General features: G+C 48.7%; 1 protein-coding gene across 1 annotated transcript; it reads right to left on the bottom strand.

The window, feature by feature from the left end:
- Positions 1 to 265: 265 nt before the first annotated feature.
- On the bottom strand, positions 266 to 14,771 carry LOC123025117 (cytochrome P450 3A24-like). Its single transcript, XM_044433624.1, has 13 exons — positions 14,630 to 14,771; positions 13,292 to 13,385; positions 12,294 to 12,346; positions 11,012 to 11,111; positions 9,803 to 9,916; positions 9,315 to 9,403; positions 8,354 to 8,502; positions 7,487 to 7,614; positions 7,214 to 7,292; positions 6,222 to 6,382; positions 5,034 to 5,260; positions 3,272 to 3,434; positions 266 to 2,426 (listed from the first exon to the last, which is right to left on the bottom strand). Exons 1-13 carry the CDS (start codon positions 14,695 to 14,697, stop codon positions 2,331 to 2,333), a joined length of 1,521 nt encoding a protein of 506 aa, XP_044289559.1. The 5' UTR covers positions 14,698 to 14,771; the 3' UTR covers positions 266 to 2,330.
- Positions 14,772 to 21,116: the final 6,345 nt, after the last annotated feature.

Below are 21,116 nucleotides of genomic sequence, written 5' to 3'. Positions count from 1 at the left end.
GGGGTCACAGCATGTTAAGATGGGAATTGAACCTTTCTGTTTCTTGTCACAATCTTGACAAAAACCAGAGAGAGAGAGAGAGAGCGCGCGCACAAGCAAGCGAGCTGCAATTTGTGATAGAAAAGAATTCCCACTGGTACCAACAGAAGCTCTTATTTCTGGTGTTTGGTACAGCATGCAAGACGGCTTTTCACTGTGATCATGGCTGGGAAGTGAAGGACCAAGCCAGCCTTCTCCCTGAGCCACCTCAGAAAATCTTCTCGGGGCCAAAAAATGAAAGACAGAGTTTTTATTTATCATACTTCTATACCACTCAAGAGCTGAAGCTCTCCGGGCAGTTCACAGCAATTTAAAAACATCAAATACAGCAGGAGATACAGTAAAAACACCCCAAAGTTTACAGCTACAGTGTAAAATCGAAATAAAACTCAGCAAAAGCCTTAGCAGCTATATAAGGTTTTAAAATACAGGGAACAGGATTTCAGACAGATTGAAATGAAGACTCTTGGAGAGATGCCTGGGAATAGGAGGATTTTGGCTGGTATTGGATGGAGTACAGTGTAAATACCAGCCTCTTTCAGAAGTCCACTCCGTGGCTGGGCTACCACAACAGGAAATGCTATTCTAAAGTAGCTGCAGAAGCCTGGAGAGGTGGATTGGAGAAACTTTTAAGACCTGGGCTGGGATTTACTGGAGGAAAGAAATGCAAAGGGTACATGGCTATACACGTATTTCCAATCGTGTCTGAGAGAGAACTCTCTAAAAAGGCATCTTGCATGGATCCTTGCTTCACAGCTTCGTCTATTTCCCCACTTGTCTATCAGGGAACTCTTTAAAAGCACCAGAGACCCACTGGGTGGTGGGTGGAGGAAGGTGGCCACCCAGGTATGGATGCTATGGAATGGGCTTCCACGGGAGATCGTTGAGGCCCCACTGGTGAGGGTGTTGGAGGATCGGCTGGACATGCACACGGTGGGCATGTCGTGAGTGGAGCTGGCTGGAGCCGCGGGTCAGACTAGATGGCCCGGGAGACCCCTTCCGACTCGCGCTGTTTCGATGTTTTCTTATATTCTTGAGAGGACCTCTGCGTCTCCACCCAGCCTTCTTCCGGCAAGAGCCTCCACTGCACGTTTTGCTTAGCCATCTGCGCAGCAACGATGCGATGGATGGAGAACGAGACGTCTTATGCCCACCATTCAAGGCTGGAGAACTGCCACAGGGCAGCGTGATCCGGGCTGCCGTTCCATTAAACGGTGAGCTGTTTACTGATTTAGGTAGCATATTTTAAGCCTGATTTTGAACACAAGCTGTCCCGGTGACAGATCAAGAAAACATTAAAGTGGCATATAAAATACAATACTCCAGAAGTCAGGTGCAAAACATGTCTGTTAATTTCTTTTGCTGAAAACTTCAGTGCTGTGGAAAGGGGGTTTGGGGTTTTTTTAATGACAATTTCCCCAGAATAAATAAAAATGTATTATAGATCTGGGGAGAGAACGTTTGAAAGAGGGAAAAGGTGGCATTTACGGAGCAAGGAGTGGAGGCCCTTGTTGTTATTTGATTTGAGAGGCTGGGATATGAGCTATCCTGACACGTCCATCAGCCCCCTCCTCTTTCCCAATGGAACAACCCTCCAAAATCCCATCCACCAAAATACGGAGGGGGTGCAGACCGTGCGCCTCCGAGTTTGGGGGCTTACAAGCAACAGGACTCTTCCCTAAAGGTTGGGGAAGGAGCATTCAGTGGCCCAGAAAATTGAGTGTTCACAGCTTTGTTGTGTGACTCCGGGAGTTCCCAGTGATCCCAGACTGAGGCTAACAAAGCATTGTAAATGTCAGGCCCCTTCACTGCCCTGTTTTACAGGAAATTAAACAGCATGTCCATATGTACAGACCATAACACGATGTGCTTGTCACAATTTACATTTAGGTGGCTTTATTATGTAAAATACATAATATTTTACATAATATTATGTATAATATTATACATAATAAGCATTTCCTTATATGCTGCTTTGGGGGTCTCTGGGAAAAGAGTTGCATAAAAATAAACATCATGTCCTCCCGAGTGGATAAAATGTAATTAAACCTGTAAACACTTATTTAGATCTCTTATTCCCTTATTGTTGATTACCACGTAAATGAAGAGTATTCTATGTGTCTAGCCTTGCTGATGAAAATGACAACTCCCTCCATTCGGTTCTGTATACAAAAATCCATAATTCTGAGAACTAAAGCTGGTCTCCCATATGTGATTTTCGGTTGGTCATTCAAGTTACTAGTCCCATGTGATGTGGTGTGGAAAAAAGGAGGGAGCTCTGTCCAGTTCCTCTATTCTTCAGGTCCAGTGGTGGTTCTGGGAACCAACTTCAGCATGATGGGCGTTTTGGGTTTCAGAAAGCCCCTGGTGTTCAGTTCCATGGGGATCTTTAATAGAAAGAAAGAGAAAGCGAAACATAATGGGAGGAAACCATCAGCAGACATCACTGGAAACAACTGGAAAACACACACCACAAAACACAACACACCACAACACGCCGTATGTCGCCTGGTGCCAACACTTCTTTCCTTTCAGCACCAGGCAAAAACCTTGTTATTCTCCCAATATTTTAATTGTTAAATTGTTTTTATTTGTGGTTTTACACTGAACACTGGATACTGTGCTACTTTTTACTCTTACTCTATATTTTATATTTTATTATGGTGTTGTAAACCGTCCCAAGGCATCTGTGATGGGACGGTATAGAAAAGTTTTAAACAAATAAATAGACAAAAATGTCTTCCCAGTGATTTTATTGTCTTCCGTTCATTCACCTCTCCTGCACACCCTCTGCAGCAGTTAAAGAGCACCTGGAACTGTGCCTAAGAATTAGTTTTGCACTTCTGCTGGCAGCAAAAGATGCTCTCAGTTGAGCTGGGCCAACACCATCCATTGGGACCTGCCCCACCTCCAGGGCAAGCTGCACCCCGTGCTTTCCTACCAGACCTGAATTCTAAAGGAATCAGGGCATCTGAATTTAGGAGTTATTGTCTGATTGTGCTGGGAGATGATGCCTCTCGAGAGCAAACTCCTGTTTCACTTCTGTTCTTGCTTTCCTTACCTGCTACCCTGTTAACCCGGCAGGATTTTAACTGAGCTCACAACAAACGGGTGCAGGATGTATATGCAAGAATCAGCTACTGGCTTTTTGGGAACGAACCTTTCCAAGCACTTGGGCAGTTCTGGAGCAGTTTGCCTTGCTTGGGAAATGAAGTAAAAACTCCCGGCTTACCACTGTCTCTTTGCAGGTTCGGAAAGAAAAGTTCTGCAGCAAGACCACCACCACGGCCTTCATGACCAGGAGAGCAAAGCGCATCCCAATGCAGTTCCGGGGACCTGCCCCAAAGGGCATGAAGATGTATGGATCCATGCTTTCCCTGTTCTCTTTACTGAACCTGTTTGCAAATCAGGAGAGAGGTGTACGATTTGCTCAGGGGTACAAGAGGCAACTTTAAACAGCGTTGTTCCTTCAGTTCTAGGGGGAAAGGTGAGTCAGATTCGTGACATCTGCAGGGAATTTATTAACTTAAGATTAGCTTTATTACTCTCTGGATGAAAACGATAGGGAACGTTCTACTTGTGGATAAGTAAATGCATCGGATAAGAACCCAGAAGAAGGGGAAAGAATTCACAGATGCATGGGATATTATGAAGACTGGAATTTATGCTTACATTCTGAGAATGTACAATTCCGTCAAAATATTCCACTGATGCTCTTGTGTTACTAATGCAGATTATCAGTGGAAAAGAACAAGGGATACAATGCACTAAGGGAAAACTGTTTATAGCACAATTAAGTCTTTCAGCTGAATTACCTCTCACTTATTAGTTCCTTTCATATGGCAGCTGAACATTGTTTGGAAAAATTCTTGCTTATTAGTTGGAATACTTATATGGCTGCTCAACATTTCCCGTCTGAACAATATCTTGCTTTTTAGTCAAACTGTACTGCTTTACCTAAGCTCTTGCCTAAATTATATTTTGCAGGTTATTTTAATTCTCTGGACTATATGACAAAGACACACAGTTTTCTCAATGCTACTAGTGCAACATGTCCAGATCTCTATTTTAAGCTACACACTTGGAGTCGTAGGGTTTTTTCCTGTCAACATACATAGTATTGTGACTTTACTTTTTAAAATAGATCATGTTTATTATTTTAAAGCCTCATTAAGAGTTGTCCTGCTGGATCTGATGAAAAGGTCTATCTGACCAGCACTGTTTCTACAAAAACACCCAACTGGATGTCTCCGGAAAGCTTGTAAGTAAAGGCCCAGTTTCATCAGCTGCTCTAATTTATTTCTACTATTTGGTACTCAGGTATTTCAGCACTGGCCACTTGACACTCAAGTATACCACCATTTGACTACAACAGCTAATAACAATGGCACACTTATCCTCCATTAGCGACAGTGATGCAAGCTTCATTCCTTTTGTATGTGGCTGGTACCAGACCTGCTTTTGCTAAGCACCTTGAATGTCAAGAGCATTGGCTGCTGGATTGCGCCCAGAGATCATTTTATTTTGATGCGAAGCAAACCTGCCCCTTCTCTGAGCAGCACCAGTTCTTTTATGATCTTTAAAGCTTTGACCAGAGAAATGGCTTTTGAACAGGGAAACTTTTGTACCAGAAAAACTGAACGCTTAAGTTTAATTTTCTGCATGCATCTGGACTGCGTAACCGTGTGGCTGGGTGCCAAATGCCCTGCAGCTCTTCTTTTGATAGCTGGACATAAAACCAGGCCAATGTTTCAGCTGCAAAAGCCAGCTTAGGTGTCATTTGCTCCAATACAGTTAATTAAGTTCCATGAACATTTTATGGGTGTAATCATAAAATAGACTTTATGTGGTGTTGCAGACACTAGATGTCAAACAATGATAAATGCATTATTTAGGTGGGAATAGCCATCTTATTTGCTCCCTTCTTTCTTTCTGTTGGTACTTTTTTATTTTCCAGTTTTGAGACAAGGAGAACCTCCTTCCTTGCAATCTACCTCTCCGGCCTGAACTCTTCCGGTTCCGGCCAATATTCTGGACTACGGTGTAGGACGTATGTGGGGATTACGGTGACGGTTCCTTCCGGGATGGTCACCCCATTGATCTCCACAGTGTTTTTGCAAACTCTTTCGAGCCGTCCTCCTGGAGGGTACAGCCGGAGGGTTTCATTCACCACCATGTCAAGATACTCCATCTGAAGAATTGCGTCATAGGTAGGACAAGCCTGCCAAAAAGAAATAATGCATTCTGCTCATCATAGGCGATCCAGAAATATTTTTTGACGGTATTCGACATCGGACCATGACCTGAGAGACATTCTATTGGATGGGGTTCCCGAAATGCCTCAGATTACCAGAGCGAGCTCATGGGGGCTTCAAAAGCTTAAACGGGATAAATTGTTGTCTTAAAGTAGAACCCAGTTCCTGCCCACCAGGCATCTCGGCTCTTCGATTTTCCAGGTTCCAACAAAGAAAGAAAAGGTTTTTATTTGACAAAATAAACACAGAAACAAACTACTCACAGAGAATTACACTGAGGTTTTCTTTTTCTTTTTTGTTTGGCAGATGGCTTTCAAATTTTCTGGCCATTTGGTAATAAAGCTAGAGAAGACAGGAATACTTAGCATACTTTTATTGAGGACTGTCCAGGTCCTGTTAAAGTAGTCTTAAAATAAAGTTCTGATTTTTTTCTCTTCATAAGTTTCTTTCAGCTTATGAATTAAGCTGAATTTCCAGTCCAGAGAAGACCATCATGCTAAACAAATCAGAGGCAGGAGAAGAAAAGACTGACCAAATCTGAGGTGAGCTGGCTCCACAAAAGAAGCCACCACAGCTTCGAGTTTCAAGAGCTGACTAGGACAAGACACGCCGGAAAACTTCTGTTCATCGGTTCACCATAGCTGGAGATGACGACGACAGCAGCAGCAGCAGCAAATTTTGCTGAGTTCAAATGGACAACAACTATCGGTGAAGTTCAATGGTTGGGTCCATCCCTTCTCTACCTCTTTCCATATACATTCTCACATTTAACCCTTCTAGGAAAACCATCATCGTACTTTCTGGATCACCTCACTAGTTCCAAGGACTCCAGAACTGCTCTTTCACCCCACTGTAAATGTTCCTTGTTGCACAACCGATGAGTCTTCTCTTAACAGGAGCTGTGGAGCCCATCAGAGATGTTCTCACCTGGTTGGGAAGCACCTTGTCTACCTCCTCGTGCAGCTTCTGCTGAACATCTGGGTGCAAGGCCAGGGAGTAAGAGAGGAAGCTGAGGGTGGTGCTGCTGGACTCGTAGCCCCCAAAAATGAAGACAATGGCCTGGGTCACAATCTCTTTGTCCGTCAGAGCTGCAGAAACACGGGGAGAAAATAAACGGGGAACCACCATCAAACTGTACCTTAATCTTTTCAAGCAGCAGCTCATAACAAGCCAGGTGGGACCAGGTGTTGCACTGTGTAGCTACAGAACGTGTCTCAAATTCACCTTTGGCTGGCCCCAAACTAGCCTGCATCCCTACATCCGATGGCTTTTCTCCCTGTGTATGACAAATTGCAATGGCCATATCTCTAGCCGAAGGGAGGTTTGAAGTACTAAAAGCTGGGCTTTTTCACCGGGTTATAAGACAGCGCAGGTGAGTTCCACACTGCACTAGTGGAGATAGTCCCACCGGCCGTAAAACCAGGAGCATCATGGCCGAGAATGCCTGCAGTGCCTTCCACGGTCACCATCTCAGCGCTGAGGCTTTTTGGTGAAAAACATAATGGGAACTTCTAAAATACAGACTAGGGAACATCCTTATCCCCCACAAATACCTATGCACCAAGGAAGCCCCCTGCTTCCATACCATGGGCGTTAGCGGTGCAATCCTATGTGCGTTCAGTGGGACGTGCTCCCAGCTGACCTGGGAGAACATCACACCAGCCAAACACGCACACAAAACCCCAGGGGAAACCCTAATCCTGTACCCTACACTCAAATCCAAACCCAGGCAAAATGCACACCACCCCAAAGCAAAGACGGAAAGTCTCTACGGGGAGCCTTCTCAGCTCCAAAGCATGATACTCAAACATTACTGCCTTCTGTTCTACAGCCTCTTTGCTTCTCAAAATCTACTGCTTTTCCCCCAGAACTTTGCTGACCCCAATCATACCCCAAACTGGGGGAATCTGTGTATTTACCTTTATAGGAATTTGTTTTATCAGTGATGTCACCAGAAATTTGGGAGTCAACCATGAGCTGCAGAAAGTCCACTCGGTTCTGCAAAGGAAGAGGCACAAACGTTGAGGTTAACCTGGACGGAGCCATCAAATGAGGTCTGCTTAGCCCAGTACTGAGCAATCAAGGGTCAGGTTTGGAGCTGAGCATCTCTGGGTGCAGAATATTCGAAAGCAACCATCAAACACAGGAATGACTACAGAGTCGCGAAACTGGGAGGCGGGCGCCAAACTGACCGTGTGATCGTTCTTTTGCCGGTCCTTCTTGATTTTTTTGACAACATCAATGAAGAAGTTGATGAAGGTGGGAGGCACCAGGGAAAATATCAGTTTATTCATGAGTGGTGTAAGGAATGGGAAGACAACTGGAAAACAGAAGAGCAAAGGGGTATTTCATGAGAGTGCACCAAAGCTGCGACCCCAGCAAGAAAGCGTAATTTTGGCGTCCCCGTCAGCCCATTTGAAGTCCTGGTTGGACACTAGGCCGATCATGCTCAGCCTGTCCTCCCTCACAGGGCTCTTCTGAGGATGGAGGTGGGAAGTCACTCACACAGAGAGCTACGGGGTCCTTGGAGGAAGGGAAAACCGTAATCCTCACATCATATGGCCTTACAAAAAAGGCAGTTACATATGGCCAAGCCCATCTGTTTAATAATAAATAAAAAATAAAATAAATGGGAGTAGGTATGGCCAAGTCTGCATTGTATGGTAGCAGCTGCATGAAACATCAATTTAGATCTCTATGTAAACATGTATGAATTGGCTGCATCAAGCCAGACGTTGCCCTGGAAGCAAAAACGAGCAAACTGAAGCTGTTGTATTTGAGGCAGATCACGAGAAGACAAGATTTCCTGGAGAAGAGCATTATGCAAGGGAAAGTTGCAGGCACAAATCAAAGATGGAGCGATTCCATCAGGGAAGCCCTGGCATCGCATTTGCAAAAGCTGGGCTTGGGGGCATTCATTCCTAGGCTTCCCATAAACAGGATGACACTCAGCAACGGCATGGTATTATTTTTTCCATTTGAGAAATCTGCAAGAGACACTTCCACCACCGCCACTGTAAAAGGGGAAGGGATCCCAGAGGGCTCACGGGGCACCATACCAATCAAGATGATCATCGGGTTGAGGATGGAGAACTTGAGGAGCTTCTTGATGTGAGCGATAAAAGGATCATTGGGGTTGTTGATGGAATCCACCTCGATGCTGAAGGAGGTGCTGGTGATCACATCCATGCTGTAGGCGCCGAAGATGCTGCAGGGAGGGGAAGAGCGGAAGAAGACGTTGAAAGTGAAGGGGTTCTCCAGCATGAGTCATTTTCAGAGAAAAGCCCCACAGCAGAAACAACCTTCCCATGGTTACTTCGGGCCGTCTGAACCCAGCTCTAAGTTAACGACGTTTTATTTTAAAGGGGCTTCAAAAACTGGTTAAAAAAAATCACACATCATTCAACTGCCTTACAGCATTTCTATTTTATTACCTCCCACTTTCATCTCAAAAACAGAATACTGCTATATTTTCACGATACAAAGTATGTTCTTACCAAGAAATCATTTTTCAAAACATAAAATGACGAAATCAAATAAACATTTACACCCCAGCAATATTCTCTTTAGACAGATGCAGCAGAGATGTTGTTTTTAATTTAAAATTTATTTAAAGATTATACGTCCCAAAGAAAATATTGTAGGCTATCTTAAAGTGCAATCCTATGCACTCTTAGAGAGGGAAAAGTCCTAGACCCGGCTGCTTGCTGACTGACCATCCACGCTAGATGATTTCCCATCTAAACTTGCATAGGATTGCATTGCTAATCTTTGACTCGTGTTCTCGTTTGCCCCATATGTTCATATGAATTTATTTCCTACATACAGAAATGTATTTATTATTTCACATGGGCAAGTATCAACACATCTCTTCCGCAACTACTGTCTGTGCCCTGGAAAGCTCGCCATCCCATAATTTTGCTGAACTGGCAGCTCAAGACAATCCTTCATGGACTTTTAGGTAATTTGTTTTCATCGTAAAATGGGCCATTTCCCATCAGTGCCATTGGTGTGACTCACTCTTTCATGTCTATGGGTTCACCGCTTTCCACTTTCTTCTCGACGTGCTTCGCCAACATTTTCCCATAATGGCTGAAGATGGGAAACATCTAAAACGAGAACCAGATTCTTTGGACATCCGTGAAATGGAATCATGAATATTGAGGACACTTGTAATCTGTGTCACGTCCTTGAGCGAAGGGTTGGATGCCAGTTTTGCTTGCACAGTGTTTATACCTGGCAACAGGTGTGGCCCACAGACCTGGCCGGCAGTCTCACACACCTATCATTATGCATCCTAGAATATAATGCAGAATCTTCTGCAAGATGCACAAGTTCCTTTTCAGGTGAGCTGGAGCAAATTTGCTCAAAGCAGAATGTCTAAGCATCAGTACATTTGAGGGATTTTGTTTTAAAAATCTTTTTTGAAAAGGAGCTGTTCAAAGTGGAATCTGGTCCGGAAATGGTGAAAACATGTCACATCCAGAATTTGTAGGCTTCGTACTTACCTCCTTCAATCTCCCACTTGTGAAACACGGAGACAGGATGGTGCGAATTCTCTTCCACTGTTCATCCTTAGCGATCACAACCGAGGTGTCCAGATCTCCATTCAAACCAAAGTCCTATGAAGCCCATAGTATAAAGAAAAAATCTTCGTGGACGTGAGCTGCAGCTGTAATTCTTACCCACTGTGTTTTCACACAGGGCCAGATGCTGACTCACACATCACATCCATATATGCCCAGCCGCCCCCTGAGATCAGCAGGAGAGGCCCTTTTCAGGGAGCCCTTCGTGAAAGAAATTAGGAGGGTGAGTATTCAGAGGAGGGCTTTCTCTGCGGTGGCGCCTAAGTTATGGAATGCACTCCCCAGAGAGGTCCGCCTGGTGCCATCCTTATTTGTTTTTTGGCGCCAGGCGAAGACCTTTTTATTCAAGCAGCATTTTAAATGTTAATATTATTGAATTTTTCTGGCCAGGGCGGCTTATTTTATATTGTATATTTGTAATTTATTTTAATGTACATATTTTAAAATGTTATTTAACTTATTTGTTGTAAGCCGCCCCGAGGCTTTGGCGAATGGGGCGGCATAAAAATGTTTTAATAAATAAATAAATAAAAAAATATTATTGTGAATTAGGCTGTGCACATTTGGACAGGAAAAGGTCCTTTGGGCCAGTCACTGACTCTCAGCCTAACCTACCTCACAGGGTTGTTGTGAGAACAAAATGGGGAAGATTTACATCCTCCTCTTCCTCCATCTTATCCCCACAACAACCCTGTGAGGTAGGCTAGGCTGAGAGTCTGTGAGTGGCCCAAAGTCCCCCAGTTGGTTCCATGGCTGAGTGGGGACTCGAACCCAGATCCTCTGAGTCCCAGTCCCATGCTCTTAACCACGACTAATGCTACTAATTGTTTTGGGGAATTTGAAGCAGGTATCGCCTGGGAACCATACTTTGGCCAGCCTGGAAGTGGTGTTTACCTGCAGACGGGCAGGCCCAGAATTGTGGACTTCGCACGCTGCAAAAAGCCGCTGGCGTGAGAACTGGAGCACGCTGCTCCGTCTGGCTTAGGGTGGTCTTGGCTACACAAAACAAAGACCTCCTGCCTGTGATTCGTTGGTCTCGTTCACAGTGAGTACTGAGACTCGTTCACGGTAAGTATAATATATTTTGCAGAGCCAAGAATTATCACAGAAAATGTCTCAGTGGATACCTACCCGACGGTTGGTGAAATGGGTGTAGAATTCTTTTACCAGGAGGGTTTTGATGATGGCAAGATCCAAAATAGCCATCACTGGCTGGCGACCGTCGAAAAATCTAATTGCAAAAAGAAAAGGAAACTTTGCAATTCTTGCTTGAATGCAGTAACTGTTTTCAGAGGCAGAGCCAAGATCAGAGGCCCGTCTTTAGTTATAATAGATCAGGTGGTCCAGGAGTTGGGGTAGTGTCTATGTTTCATTTATGCAGAAAATAAATAAAACTGTTCTGTTCCTTATGGCTGAAAAGCTTTTCTAGGAAACTGGTAGGCTGTGGATTGAATCGAGATGTGGTCAGGTTTTGGGAAAAAAAAACATTAAAACAGTGGGACTAAGTTGGGATCGTCTTGCATTTCATTGAATTCATGGGGTTTAAGCATGGCTAAGTCCAACCCTTAAAAAACCCTCAGAATAAAGAGAACCAGCTGAAGATCTCCGGTGTGGAACAAACATGACCCTGACCGCCAGCCTTACGAAACCGTAAAGAGGAACCAAGGAGCAAAGGCATGGGCAAAATTATCCTTTATTTAAGATACAGGGCCGTGCACCTTAGACGAAAGGCCTACAACACCAGTTTTGTTCTTATTATTAACTTATCTTGCTATCCCACCTCTCTTCCTCCTCCTCCTCCCCCCTCCATTTCATTCTCACGACATGCCTGAAAGGTAGGCTGAGCTGAGACCGACTGACTTGCCCTGAGAGCTTCGTGGCCAGGTGGGAAATAGCACCTGGCTTTCCCGAGTCCAGCACTCTGACCGCTACCCCAAACTGGCCCGTGGAGGCATTTTCTGCACCGGAACACGCACAGCACCTCCCCTTAGCTTCACAGTCCACAAAGCGCTTTGCAAAGATTAAATCAGACAGGTCCTTAGTGAAAATGCTGTAGGACAGAGACTAACAGGAAAAGGAGGAAAACTCACATACTTTGCAGGGGCTTAATGGGCATCAGGAGTGCTGAGACTGTTTGGGAGGGGAAGGGCCTCAGTGTCAAGGCTGCACTCCAGCTTTTCCTGTTCTGTCCCTGATTTATCTTTGTCCTCTGGCTGCAGTACACGCACAGGCTTCTCACACACCACCCGGAGGTCAGAGGTATGCCCCTCGATTTGGTGTGACATGCCTGAATGGAAATAAGTCAAGTCTGGGTGCTTAACTTAGGAATCTGCAAACAGTACGACCCCACGCCCCAGTTGTGTTCCTCGACCCATCCCTTCCTTCCAGAGATTTCACCCAGCAGGAAACTCACCCCCAGATTTTGCCATACTTCTGATAACACTGCTGATCAAACTCCAGTACCCCCTGCCAAGATAGAAGAAGTGTCAGAGAACCAAGCAGGAAACGAAAGCTCTTTCACCGAGAGTAACATTCCACTTATAAAGCTGGGTTTTATGGCTCAGCATACCAAACTAAATCACAGAATATCTCCCAGGCTGCAGGTAGATTGCAATCTGCGCCAGAGATGCAAAGGTGGTCGATTCTTCATTGCTGCAAATGCGGTTATTAGAATGCCTGGTTTGCAGAAGGAGGTTTGTATATACAAGTTGGGTACACCGGGGCAAACAGGGCTGGCATCAAGCCCGGGTGTGAATGGGTACCTGCCAAGGGTCTGTGCTGCGTGGGCAAGATCCAGGTGTTCCCTTAAGGTAAACAGACTCTAAGCAGCAAGGGCATTAAAGGACAGGTGTCCAGCCTAGAAAGGGAGCGAGAGCCACCGCAGGCCTTCGGAAGACGGAGCGCATGGATTCCAACAGCATTCCTCTGCTGACAGCTCATGGCCAGGGCTCCCGTAAGTTTCAGACACCCTTCAAGGATACCCCTGCCCAGAGTGGGCTGCAGTAGGTGACGCATCCTTCAGCTAAAGGGGTCACATCGGTAGGGGAATACAGAGCCACACAACCCCAGTCCCTCCTCTGAGCTTGGCCATAACACACGTGATCACACGCTTGTCCACCAAAAGCAAGTTAAAGGCCGAGTGGCTTTGCGGGACAATTTGACCTCTGTGGGGCTTCCTTCTCCAACTTGCAAAGACTCCCTGAGCAAAACCACACATCTTGTCTGCTTGGGCCAGATTTTTTCTCTGCATTCCGTGAAGGGGGAGACAATAGATTTCCTAAACCTTGCTGGCTGGAAGGAAGCGCTTCAAGCTAAAGTACGCTGTTATTTTGGGGCCTGGACTATTTGTGCTTGGCTGCCCCCATTGCAGGGATCCAAAACTCAACTTGGGCTGAAGACCCATGCACTCACGTTCCAGTATCTGAAAAAGGTCCCGATGAAAGGCAAGGGCCTTGGTCCAGGAATTCCCAGCTTCCTAAAGAAACTGTACGGCCAGATCCCATAGCTGGAAAGACAACCCATGAGAGTAGTTAGCAAGGAAGCCAGTTTCAAAGGTGTAATGACAAGAATATCTGCAGGCCAAGAGGAAGCAAGGTGGTTAAAAGACCAAGATATTCCAACATGTTTATCACTGCAGTTGGCAAATCAAGTGGTCACCACAGGGCATAGCCCAGCTGGGTTTCTACAAAGGCAAGCGAACAGCGGGCAAAGGGTGGATGGATCCCACCTCTATCCACCTGCTTGGTTTTGGTGCAAGCCACAGGTAGGAAAAGGTTTCTTCCTTCACAGCTGTCCAGAAATCATAGTGATGCACAAAACAATCAGTTAACTTACACAGGTGTAATCATGCAAATCTTAACATGAAGCTAGAACAGAAAGGGACTCTTTTTCTCCAGAAATCGGCACGTGCTCATTCTTGAAATGCCACTGAGGCCAACCAGGCGCCATTCCCCAGAAAGCTGGTTGGCCCGACGGAGAACAGCGGCTCAAAGAAAGGGCAATTCACTCCAACCCACCCCATCCGCCTTCTCTCCCCTGGAGTAACACCCCATTCTCTTCCCCTCCATCAGAGCGTCTTCTCTCTGCTTTGGGATGAAGGCAGGGAAGGTCAGCCGTGCAACCGCGCGTCGCGTGCGGGCCTTAAGGAGCGCTGCACGACAGGGCTGCCCGGGGGCGCAACGCCTGGCGCAGCGGCTCTGCTCGAGAAGGAGCCTTCTTCAGGAGCGCCTTCCCGCTGCGTGCTTAGGGCAACCGCTCGCCCCGCGCCTGGGCAACCTCCGGGGGCGTCGGGGCGCCTCTCCGGCCACAGACGCGCTCGGCAAGGGTGGCGGGGCCTCGCGGCTGCAGGGATCGGCGCGGCATGTGGTGCCGGGCGCGCCAGCGGGCCGTCCATGCCTCCCGGTCCCGAGGGCTTCCTGCAGCGGGCCAGCGTGGCCGCCCGTGGCTGGGGGCCCAGGCGCCCCCCCCCCCCCGGCCCGCTTGCGCCGGGTCGCATCCGGCATCGTGGGTTCTGACGTCGCAAGTGGCGCGGCGCTCGGAGCCGAGGGCGCAGCGCGCTGGCCCCCGGCGCCAACTCGGAGCGCAGCCCGGAGCGACGGCGGCAGCCTCGGCCGCGAGCGGGGGCTTTCCAGGGCGAGGCGGGGCCGGCCCGGGCGAGCGGGCCTCCTCGCCGAAGGGCAGCTCCACGCCCGCCCGAGCCCGCCCAGGCCCAGGCGCGCAGACACGTGGAGAGCCCCCGCCGCTACTCACAGGGCGAGGAGGGCGGCGGCGGCGGCGAGCGCCCAGGCGTCCAGGGCGCAGCCCGAGAGCAGCCCCATCCTGCCCCCGGCTCCGCGCTCGGCTGGGTCTCGCTGCCCGGGGCGAGCCGAGCCGCTCCGCTTTTCTGCGGGCCGCTTTCCTTCCTCGGGTGACGCGGCGCCCGGGCGTGGCCGCCGCGGACTCGGGCCGACGCCTGGGCCGCCCGCCAACGGAAGCTGTGCCTGTGGAGTGCCCTCGCGCCCCACCGCTGCCTTAAGTGTATTACTGGCGTATTTATGGCTCGGCTTTTTTTCCTCTTGCAAGGGACCCAAGGCGCCTGCATCCTCGTTATCCTCAGAACAGCAACCCAGCGAGGCTGCTTAGGCTGGGACGGGTCCCTGACCTATAGTGAGCGCCATGTCTAGAACTTGGATGTCCACCAGCCCAGCCAAAGGCTCTAACCACTGTGCACGCTCTCTCACATCCCTCACCCTGGTTAGCTCAAGACTCCCAGCGTGCCTGCTTCGCCCCATCACAAAATGGCTGCGGTGGGAGGCGTGGCCAGAGGCGAGTCAGCGCGCAGGTAATGGAGCCGCAGCGCACGGACCCGCACCAAGAGTGCTTGGCGGCCCCCGGACTTGCCTGCCAATGATTCTCCCCTGGAGTGGTGCTGGAGGGCCCCTGGGGCGGTTATGGGGCGGTGGTGGCGGCTGCCATGAGGGGCTAGGCGTGGATGGACTTCATCTTGGGCATCTCGCCTCCACGCACAAATAGGAGCTGCTCTAAAGAGCTACAACGCGCGCACCTGTGTCGTGGAGGGAAGCATCTTGTGCAAGGAAAGCCAGTTCTGCCTGCCTCACACCTGATCCTCATAAAGGCCTTCTTTGCAAGTGCTACTCAAGAGAAAGCCAGGACAAAAAATCAGCGTGGAAGGCAAGAGGGAATTTCGTCCTCTGGTCCTGGCAGCTTTTTGGCTCAGGTGGGCAGAGGCACGAGAACGCAGGTGCCTGGCTCTTGAATGGGGGCGCAGAAGAGGGCAGGTTGGCTCCGGAAGGTGTCGTGATGAGCAGCTCCTGTCCAAAGCTCACTTCACTGTAGGACCTCGTCACGCCCCCTGCCCTCTTCCTTTGGGTCTTTTCCATCTACAAGGCACACGGTCTGAGCTGTTGCGCATACAAGGTGAGCGTGACAACCCTGAAATTTCACCATGTCGGTTTGACCCTGGGCTATGAATTCCTGTCAAACCTGCAACCAAACTCTGGACCTGCTGGCTGGAGGAAGCAAAGAGCAAAACACCTTTATGGTGCAACTTCATGCAAGATCCTGAGCTCATTCTTCTCCTTAAACCCACAGGTGAGTAATTATACTCTTCACAACAGAAAAGTTTCATAAGAGGGGAGCAAGCAGTTGCTCTCTCTTTGCATGCTTTGTTTTATCGAGGGCGACTCCTAGCGTTTGTTAACTTTAAGAAGCTCTGAAAAAAAAAGCCAGGGCAGGAAGGAATTTTCTCAGACCTTGATGAAAACAGGCTCGCATCCTCCCTGTGGGTTTGGTCACTAATAGAACAAACATCACGTGGAGGCATGTGATGTGCTAAAGTCTATTTACCCTCGTGTGTTTTGCTTCTGAGCAGATACTGAGAGTAGTTGGCCCTTCTTCCCACCCAGACATGGCTGGATGGCACCTTTGGGTGTCTTGGTATGAAGTGCTGCATCTTCTGCTTGAGTCAAGCTGGCCGGCACGCCATCTTTGTGACCAGAACCTCTTTAAAGCGATCGTGTTTTACCTCTGGAACAGCTCTTGTACAGCTGAAGTTCAGCTTTTTGTTGACAAGATAACTTTCCGTGTTGTTTTGGTCCTTGTTTGTTACGGTTGAGTTACATTGTCATACAGTTGGCTTCTAAGTTCAGTTTGATGGGGCACCCTAGAGAGAAAAGGGGTCCAAGACTGTCGTGTCCTGCTTGTATAGGATTGCAAGTGAATAGCTGTAGGGGAAATAGCCTTGAAGTCCTCAGTAAAGCAATGGAGATGTGAGGCCTGGGTGTTCTTGCTGGCAGATGGACATTTCAGCTAGATTTGTATGGCGATGCAAGTTGAGTCCGTGTTGTTAATAAACATGGTGGGGCTGAGGGGAGCCTATGGCTGCAACCCCCACCTCTACTTTGGTCCTCTGGCTATTGGGGGGCATTAAGTGGCTCTAAATGAGATGCACAAAGCATCTTGCTTTAAAAAGAAGCGTGTGCCTTGCGGCCTATTCATATTTGTTGTTGGTGGTTGCGAAGTCGCGTCCGACCCATCACAACCCCGTGGACAACATTCCTCCAGGCCTTCCTGTCCTCCTCCATCCCCCGGAGTCCACTTAAGCTCATGCTGACTGCTTCAGTGACCCCATCCAGCCACCTCATCCTCTGCCGTCCCCTTCTTCCTTTGCCGTCAATTGTTCCCAGCATCAGGGTCTTCTCCAGGGAGTCCTTCCTTCTCATTCCGTGGCCAAAGTATTGGAGTTTTCATATTATGAGGTATTAAAGTCAAACATGCATTCTTGGCTCTTATAGGCTATCATCTTCACTTTGTTAATCAGGACTGCAGTCCTTTGAGCCTTCCTTGAAAAAGCACCCTTTAAAGAGGCCCCTTCTTAACTGGGAGAAAGGAAGAGAAGAGAGGAGATGAAAAATACTTAGAACAAGGGGAACACTCGGGAAGGAAAAGTTCAACCTCAAGGCTTGGCCTTGGTGGTATTCATTTGTCTTTCCTTTGTCTTCCTTTTGCCAGCTTTTAAAATTTATATGCAAATTTAATTATAGATTTTTTTAAAAAATCAACCAAACGGTGCATTCCCCTCTCCACAGACTAGAACATGCACATGAGTATTTGAATATCTGGGGAGGGAAGGTGCTCATTTTCAGAAAATGCCGATTTGTGCCAAAACCCATGAGCACTTTTGTGTGAGATCCTTTTCCGCCCACGAATGCAGAATGGAACAAAAGACACGCGGAGCCCTGCCAGCCGTGGACGGCACAGGTTTTAACGAGTCCGCCCGGCCCTGCCAGCGACCCAAGGGAACCAGTCATGTGTCCGTCCATCCATTTCTCTCAGCCGATTGTTCTGTGCAGGGCCCGCCAAGCAGGGAGTGCTGTAGTTCAGTTCCTCTTCAAAGCTCTGTGCAGAGGGCCGTGGCCTGGGTCCCCCAGGACTTCAACCAGACGGCACGCCGTTCGTTGGCTAAGCCTCCGCCGCTGAAGCTGCTGCCGGGTTGTGCCATTGTCTCTTGCAGCCTTGCCACCCCTCCACACTCCCTCCGAGCCACGGTCTGTGATTTCTGAGCCAGGAGAAAGAGGATTAGACAGTCGTTGGTGAGAGCCGCGACTCAGAGCCCCCTGATTGAGCGAATGAAAGCGCGGCTTGGGTTTGAAGTGCTCTCCCGCTCGGCGTGCGTTGGATGCCTGGCGGAGAGCGGCTCTGTCACAGAGGCCGGCTGCTCGGCGTGACTCGGCTGCGCCTGGAAAATGAGGCTGGCGGAAGTGGGCCGGCCCAGGACTGGCCTGGTCTTCCTTTGGGTCCTCTGAGGTGTGTCAGCCACATAATAGAGCTACACAGGCCTCCTCTCAGGCCCCCCCCCCCAGGCAGCTGGGAACCTCTGAAGCCCTCCAGGTGCTCTCCTCGTTAAATGTAGGTGGATCGGCAAAACCCCATGCCAGCGTGAGTTTCATGCCTGGAGGCAGGTCAGCTGGAGGCCTTCTAACTGTCAGTCCTGCTTGCCTTCCTCTGGCTCTTGCTCCCCCTGCGCTGTTGAATCTTGGGGGCGGTGACTGCAGCAGGACCCCACACTGCGGATAAAACAAAATTGATCCAAGCAACTTGAGCTGAACATGTTTGCTAGCATCTCTTCCCATCTTTGCTCACATTTGGTTTACCTGTTCCTTTCTTTAAAGGACCACCTAAAAAGTGAGATCTTAGAATAAACACAGATGCATCTAGGCATGTACGGAGTGCCTCTCCCTTGCCACTGAACAGTTGCTGCCTCTGTCCACTCAAAGGGCATTAAAGAGCAACCATTCTTTATAACGGGATGAAGAGGTTTCTGCCCACTCCACTTTTCCAAAAAGGAGTTCGGGAAGTGCAGCCCTTGCCCAGGGGTCACTGAAATTTTGTAATTGTCTGGATTGGTTTGCAAAATACGATCCCAGCATGTGTTGCTCTCACACCAGTTTTTCTGGGGAAATTGCCGGCATCCCAAAACGCTAGAACTGAGTGGCCAGTTCCTTTCTCAGCGTGCCTGAATGCTCTGGGCTGGATATCTCTGGGTCACCTCCAACCACCCCTTAGGCTTCTTGGCAAAGCATCGCCTGAAGTTCACCTAACCAGGAAATGCATGCTGAGCCACAGATGAGCAACATCCAGCCCGTTCTTGCTTGCAGTGTTTTAAGGGCACCGCACGGAAGGAAAAAGGAGCTGGCGGGGCAGAGGGCCAAGTCCGTGTACACAGTTCTTTACACAGGTCGCCTTCCTGCTCCTCCTCCCGGGAGCTAATTGCCACCATGAGTTACGACTTTCATCAGTATTAGTAATATGTCCGAATTGGCATCACATGTTGGGTGTTGTGAGCTTCCACGCAGGTTGCCTCAGCCGTCCGCTACTTCCTCTGTCACAAGACCGACTGAAGAGGCAGGAAAGCTCGTGGGACTGGGCAAGCAGGGGAACTCCGCTTCCAGGCCGCTCCCGTTTCTGCTTTGGGCCAGACTCTTGCACCAGCAGCTCATGCACTCGGGGCTGACAACATACTAGTGCAACTTGCTGCTTTGATAATCCTTTACTGTATGTATACTCTGTGCCTTTTTTGTAAAAAAAAATGTGCCGGAGCTCACGTTACCGCCTGCAGTAAGCAGTCAGCGTGTGACCACACACACCAATCCCAAGCCGAGCAGCGTCCCAAGCCGGGCGGCGCGGACACAGAAGCAGCCCGCAGGCACTATGTTAATGATGTTTGCTGCTGACCTGCTACGCCGGTTCAAAATCACTTCGTAAAATCCATTGGGAAAAAAGGTACCAGAACACTGTTCTGGTGCATTCTGTGACAAAAAAAGCCCTGTGTATACCCCCTTTTTCCTCTTTCGAGGAGCCCAAGAGGCCTTACGTGGTTGTCACCCTCTGCATTTTGTCTGCACAACAATGCTGTGGAGAAGCTGGCGCTGAGAGTCAGTGGTCTGGGAACTTCATGGGGACTAGAAACTTGAGGGACTCACCGGTGCAGCTCACAAGCTCTCAGATCCATTTCATCTGTTTAAAGGGGTTCCGTTCCCCAGGGATGGCCTCACAGGTAGGCTCAGTGGGGTGCTGAGGAAAGCCCCAGGAGTTGCCTCCCCTCTTCACCTGGGCATCCTGCTTGCTCACCTTCCTGATCTGGCCGGATCAGGGAGACAGCGATGAGTAGCGGCAAGCCATTGGCAGCCTCTATGAGAGGAAGGGAGAGCAGCTGGTGGCCGTCGTGGAGGGAAGGGAGACCCCCCAGAGGATGGACCACTGAGGATGTTTTCGCCAAGGGTTCTCCGAAAGCTGCTGCAAGCACTGCTATGAATGACTAGGCTGCATCTTGGAGGATGGGAATTGGGTGGCTTGGGGAACGTTTCTCTGATGGATGAACGCCCAGCTGCGATGAAACACAACTCCTCCTCTCTCCTTCTGGTGATACATAAGTGCTTGCCCTCTTTCCATTGCACCCCACTAAGCATTATTTCCTTCCATAAGAATGAATGGCAGCCATTCAGGAAAGGAACTCCATCTTCAGCATGAGCTTCACTCACAGAGGTGTCCGGTTGCTTTCCAAATTCCACATAGCAAGTGTGTGAGGGGCCCTTGCATCACCTTGCAGCATGGATTTTCAGGATCCGGAAAACTAAACATCTTTGGGATGTCCCAATCTGAGCTCAAAACAGCCCCCGATGCATTGATCGCTCTCTCTCCCCCTCCGCACTCCTTTTTACCTATAAGCATGTAGACATGATTTGGTACAATTTGTACACCGTCTCAGCTGGCATTTACTAGTCTACTATCGATTGCAACACAGCAATGTGGATTTTATTCCAGCCAGGGAGCCTGGGCATGTTCGCTCTATCCCTGAATTATCCATTTCAAGGTACTTCTGAATTTTTTTGCTGGAGATCGTTTCTGAGAGTGATTCCAGTATTGTGTTGAATTTATTTTCTCAAGCAATGGCCAGGAGAACTCAGGGGGACAATGGAGAAAGCTCAAGAGCACAGCACCTGATTTGCATTCACAAAAGCTCCAGTGTACACCGGAGTAGCGCTCCAGTTACAAGAAAGGAGATGTCCTGGCATGGTTTTGATGGTTGGAATGTGTTCAGAATGGGCAGAAATGATGAGCTGTGCAGAAAGAGCTACTCCAGGAGAGCTTTTTCAAAATCACCCTCTTTTCAGTGGAACTTTACCCCTATATTAGGGTAAGGGGTGTGCACCAGGGTAGGGTTAGGGTTAGGAAAACG

This window comes from Varanus komodoensis, unplaced genomic scaffold, assembly GCF_004798865.1.
Source record: "Varanus komodoensis strain SLA01 unplaced genomic scaffold, ASM479886v1 scaffold26, whole genome shotgun sequence".
Lineage (NCBI taxonomy): Eukaryota > Metazoa > Chordata > Lepidosauria > Squamata > Varanidae > Varanus > Varanus komodoensis.
This window is presented reverse-complemented; position numbering and strand designations above follow the sequence as displayed.

Bases quoted from the DNA above. Each gene is read 5' to 3' on its own strand.
- LOC123025117 (XM_044433624.1), bottom strand. From the start codon at position 14,697: ATGGGGCTGCTCTCGGGCTGCGCCCTGGACGCCTGGGCGCTCGCCGCC. The intron at 8,503-9,314 runs GTGAGTCACACC...CCCTCCCTGCAG, and splicing joins GAACCCATAGACATGAAAGA to CATCTTCGGCGCCTACAGCA. The intron at 5,261-6,221 runs GTGAGAACATCT...TCTTTTTGGCAG, and splicing joins ACAAGGTGCTTCCCAACCAG to GCTTGTCCTACCTATGACGC.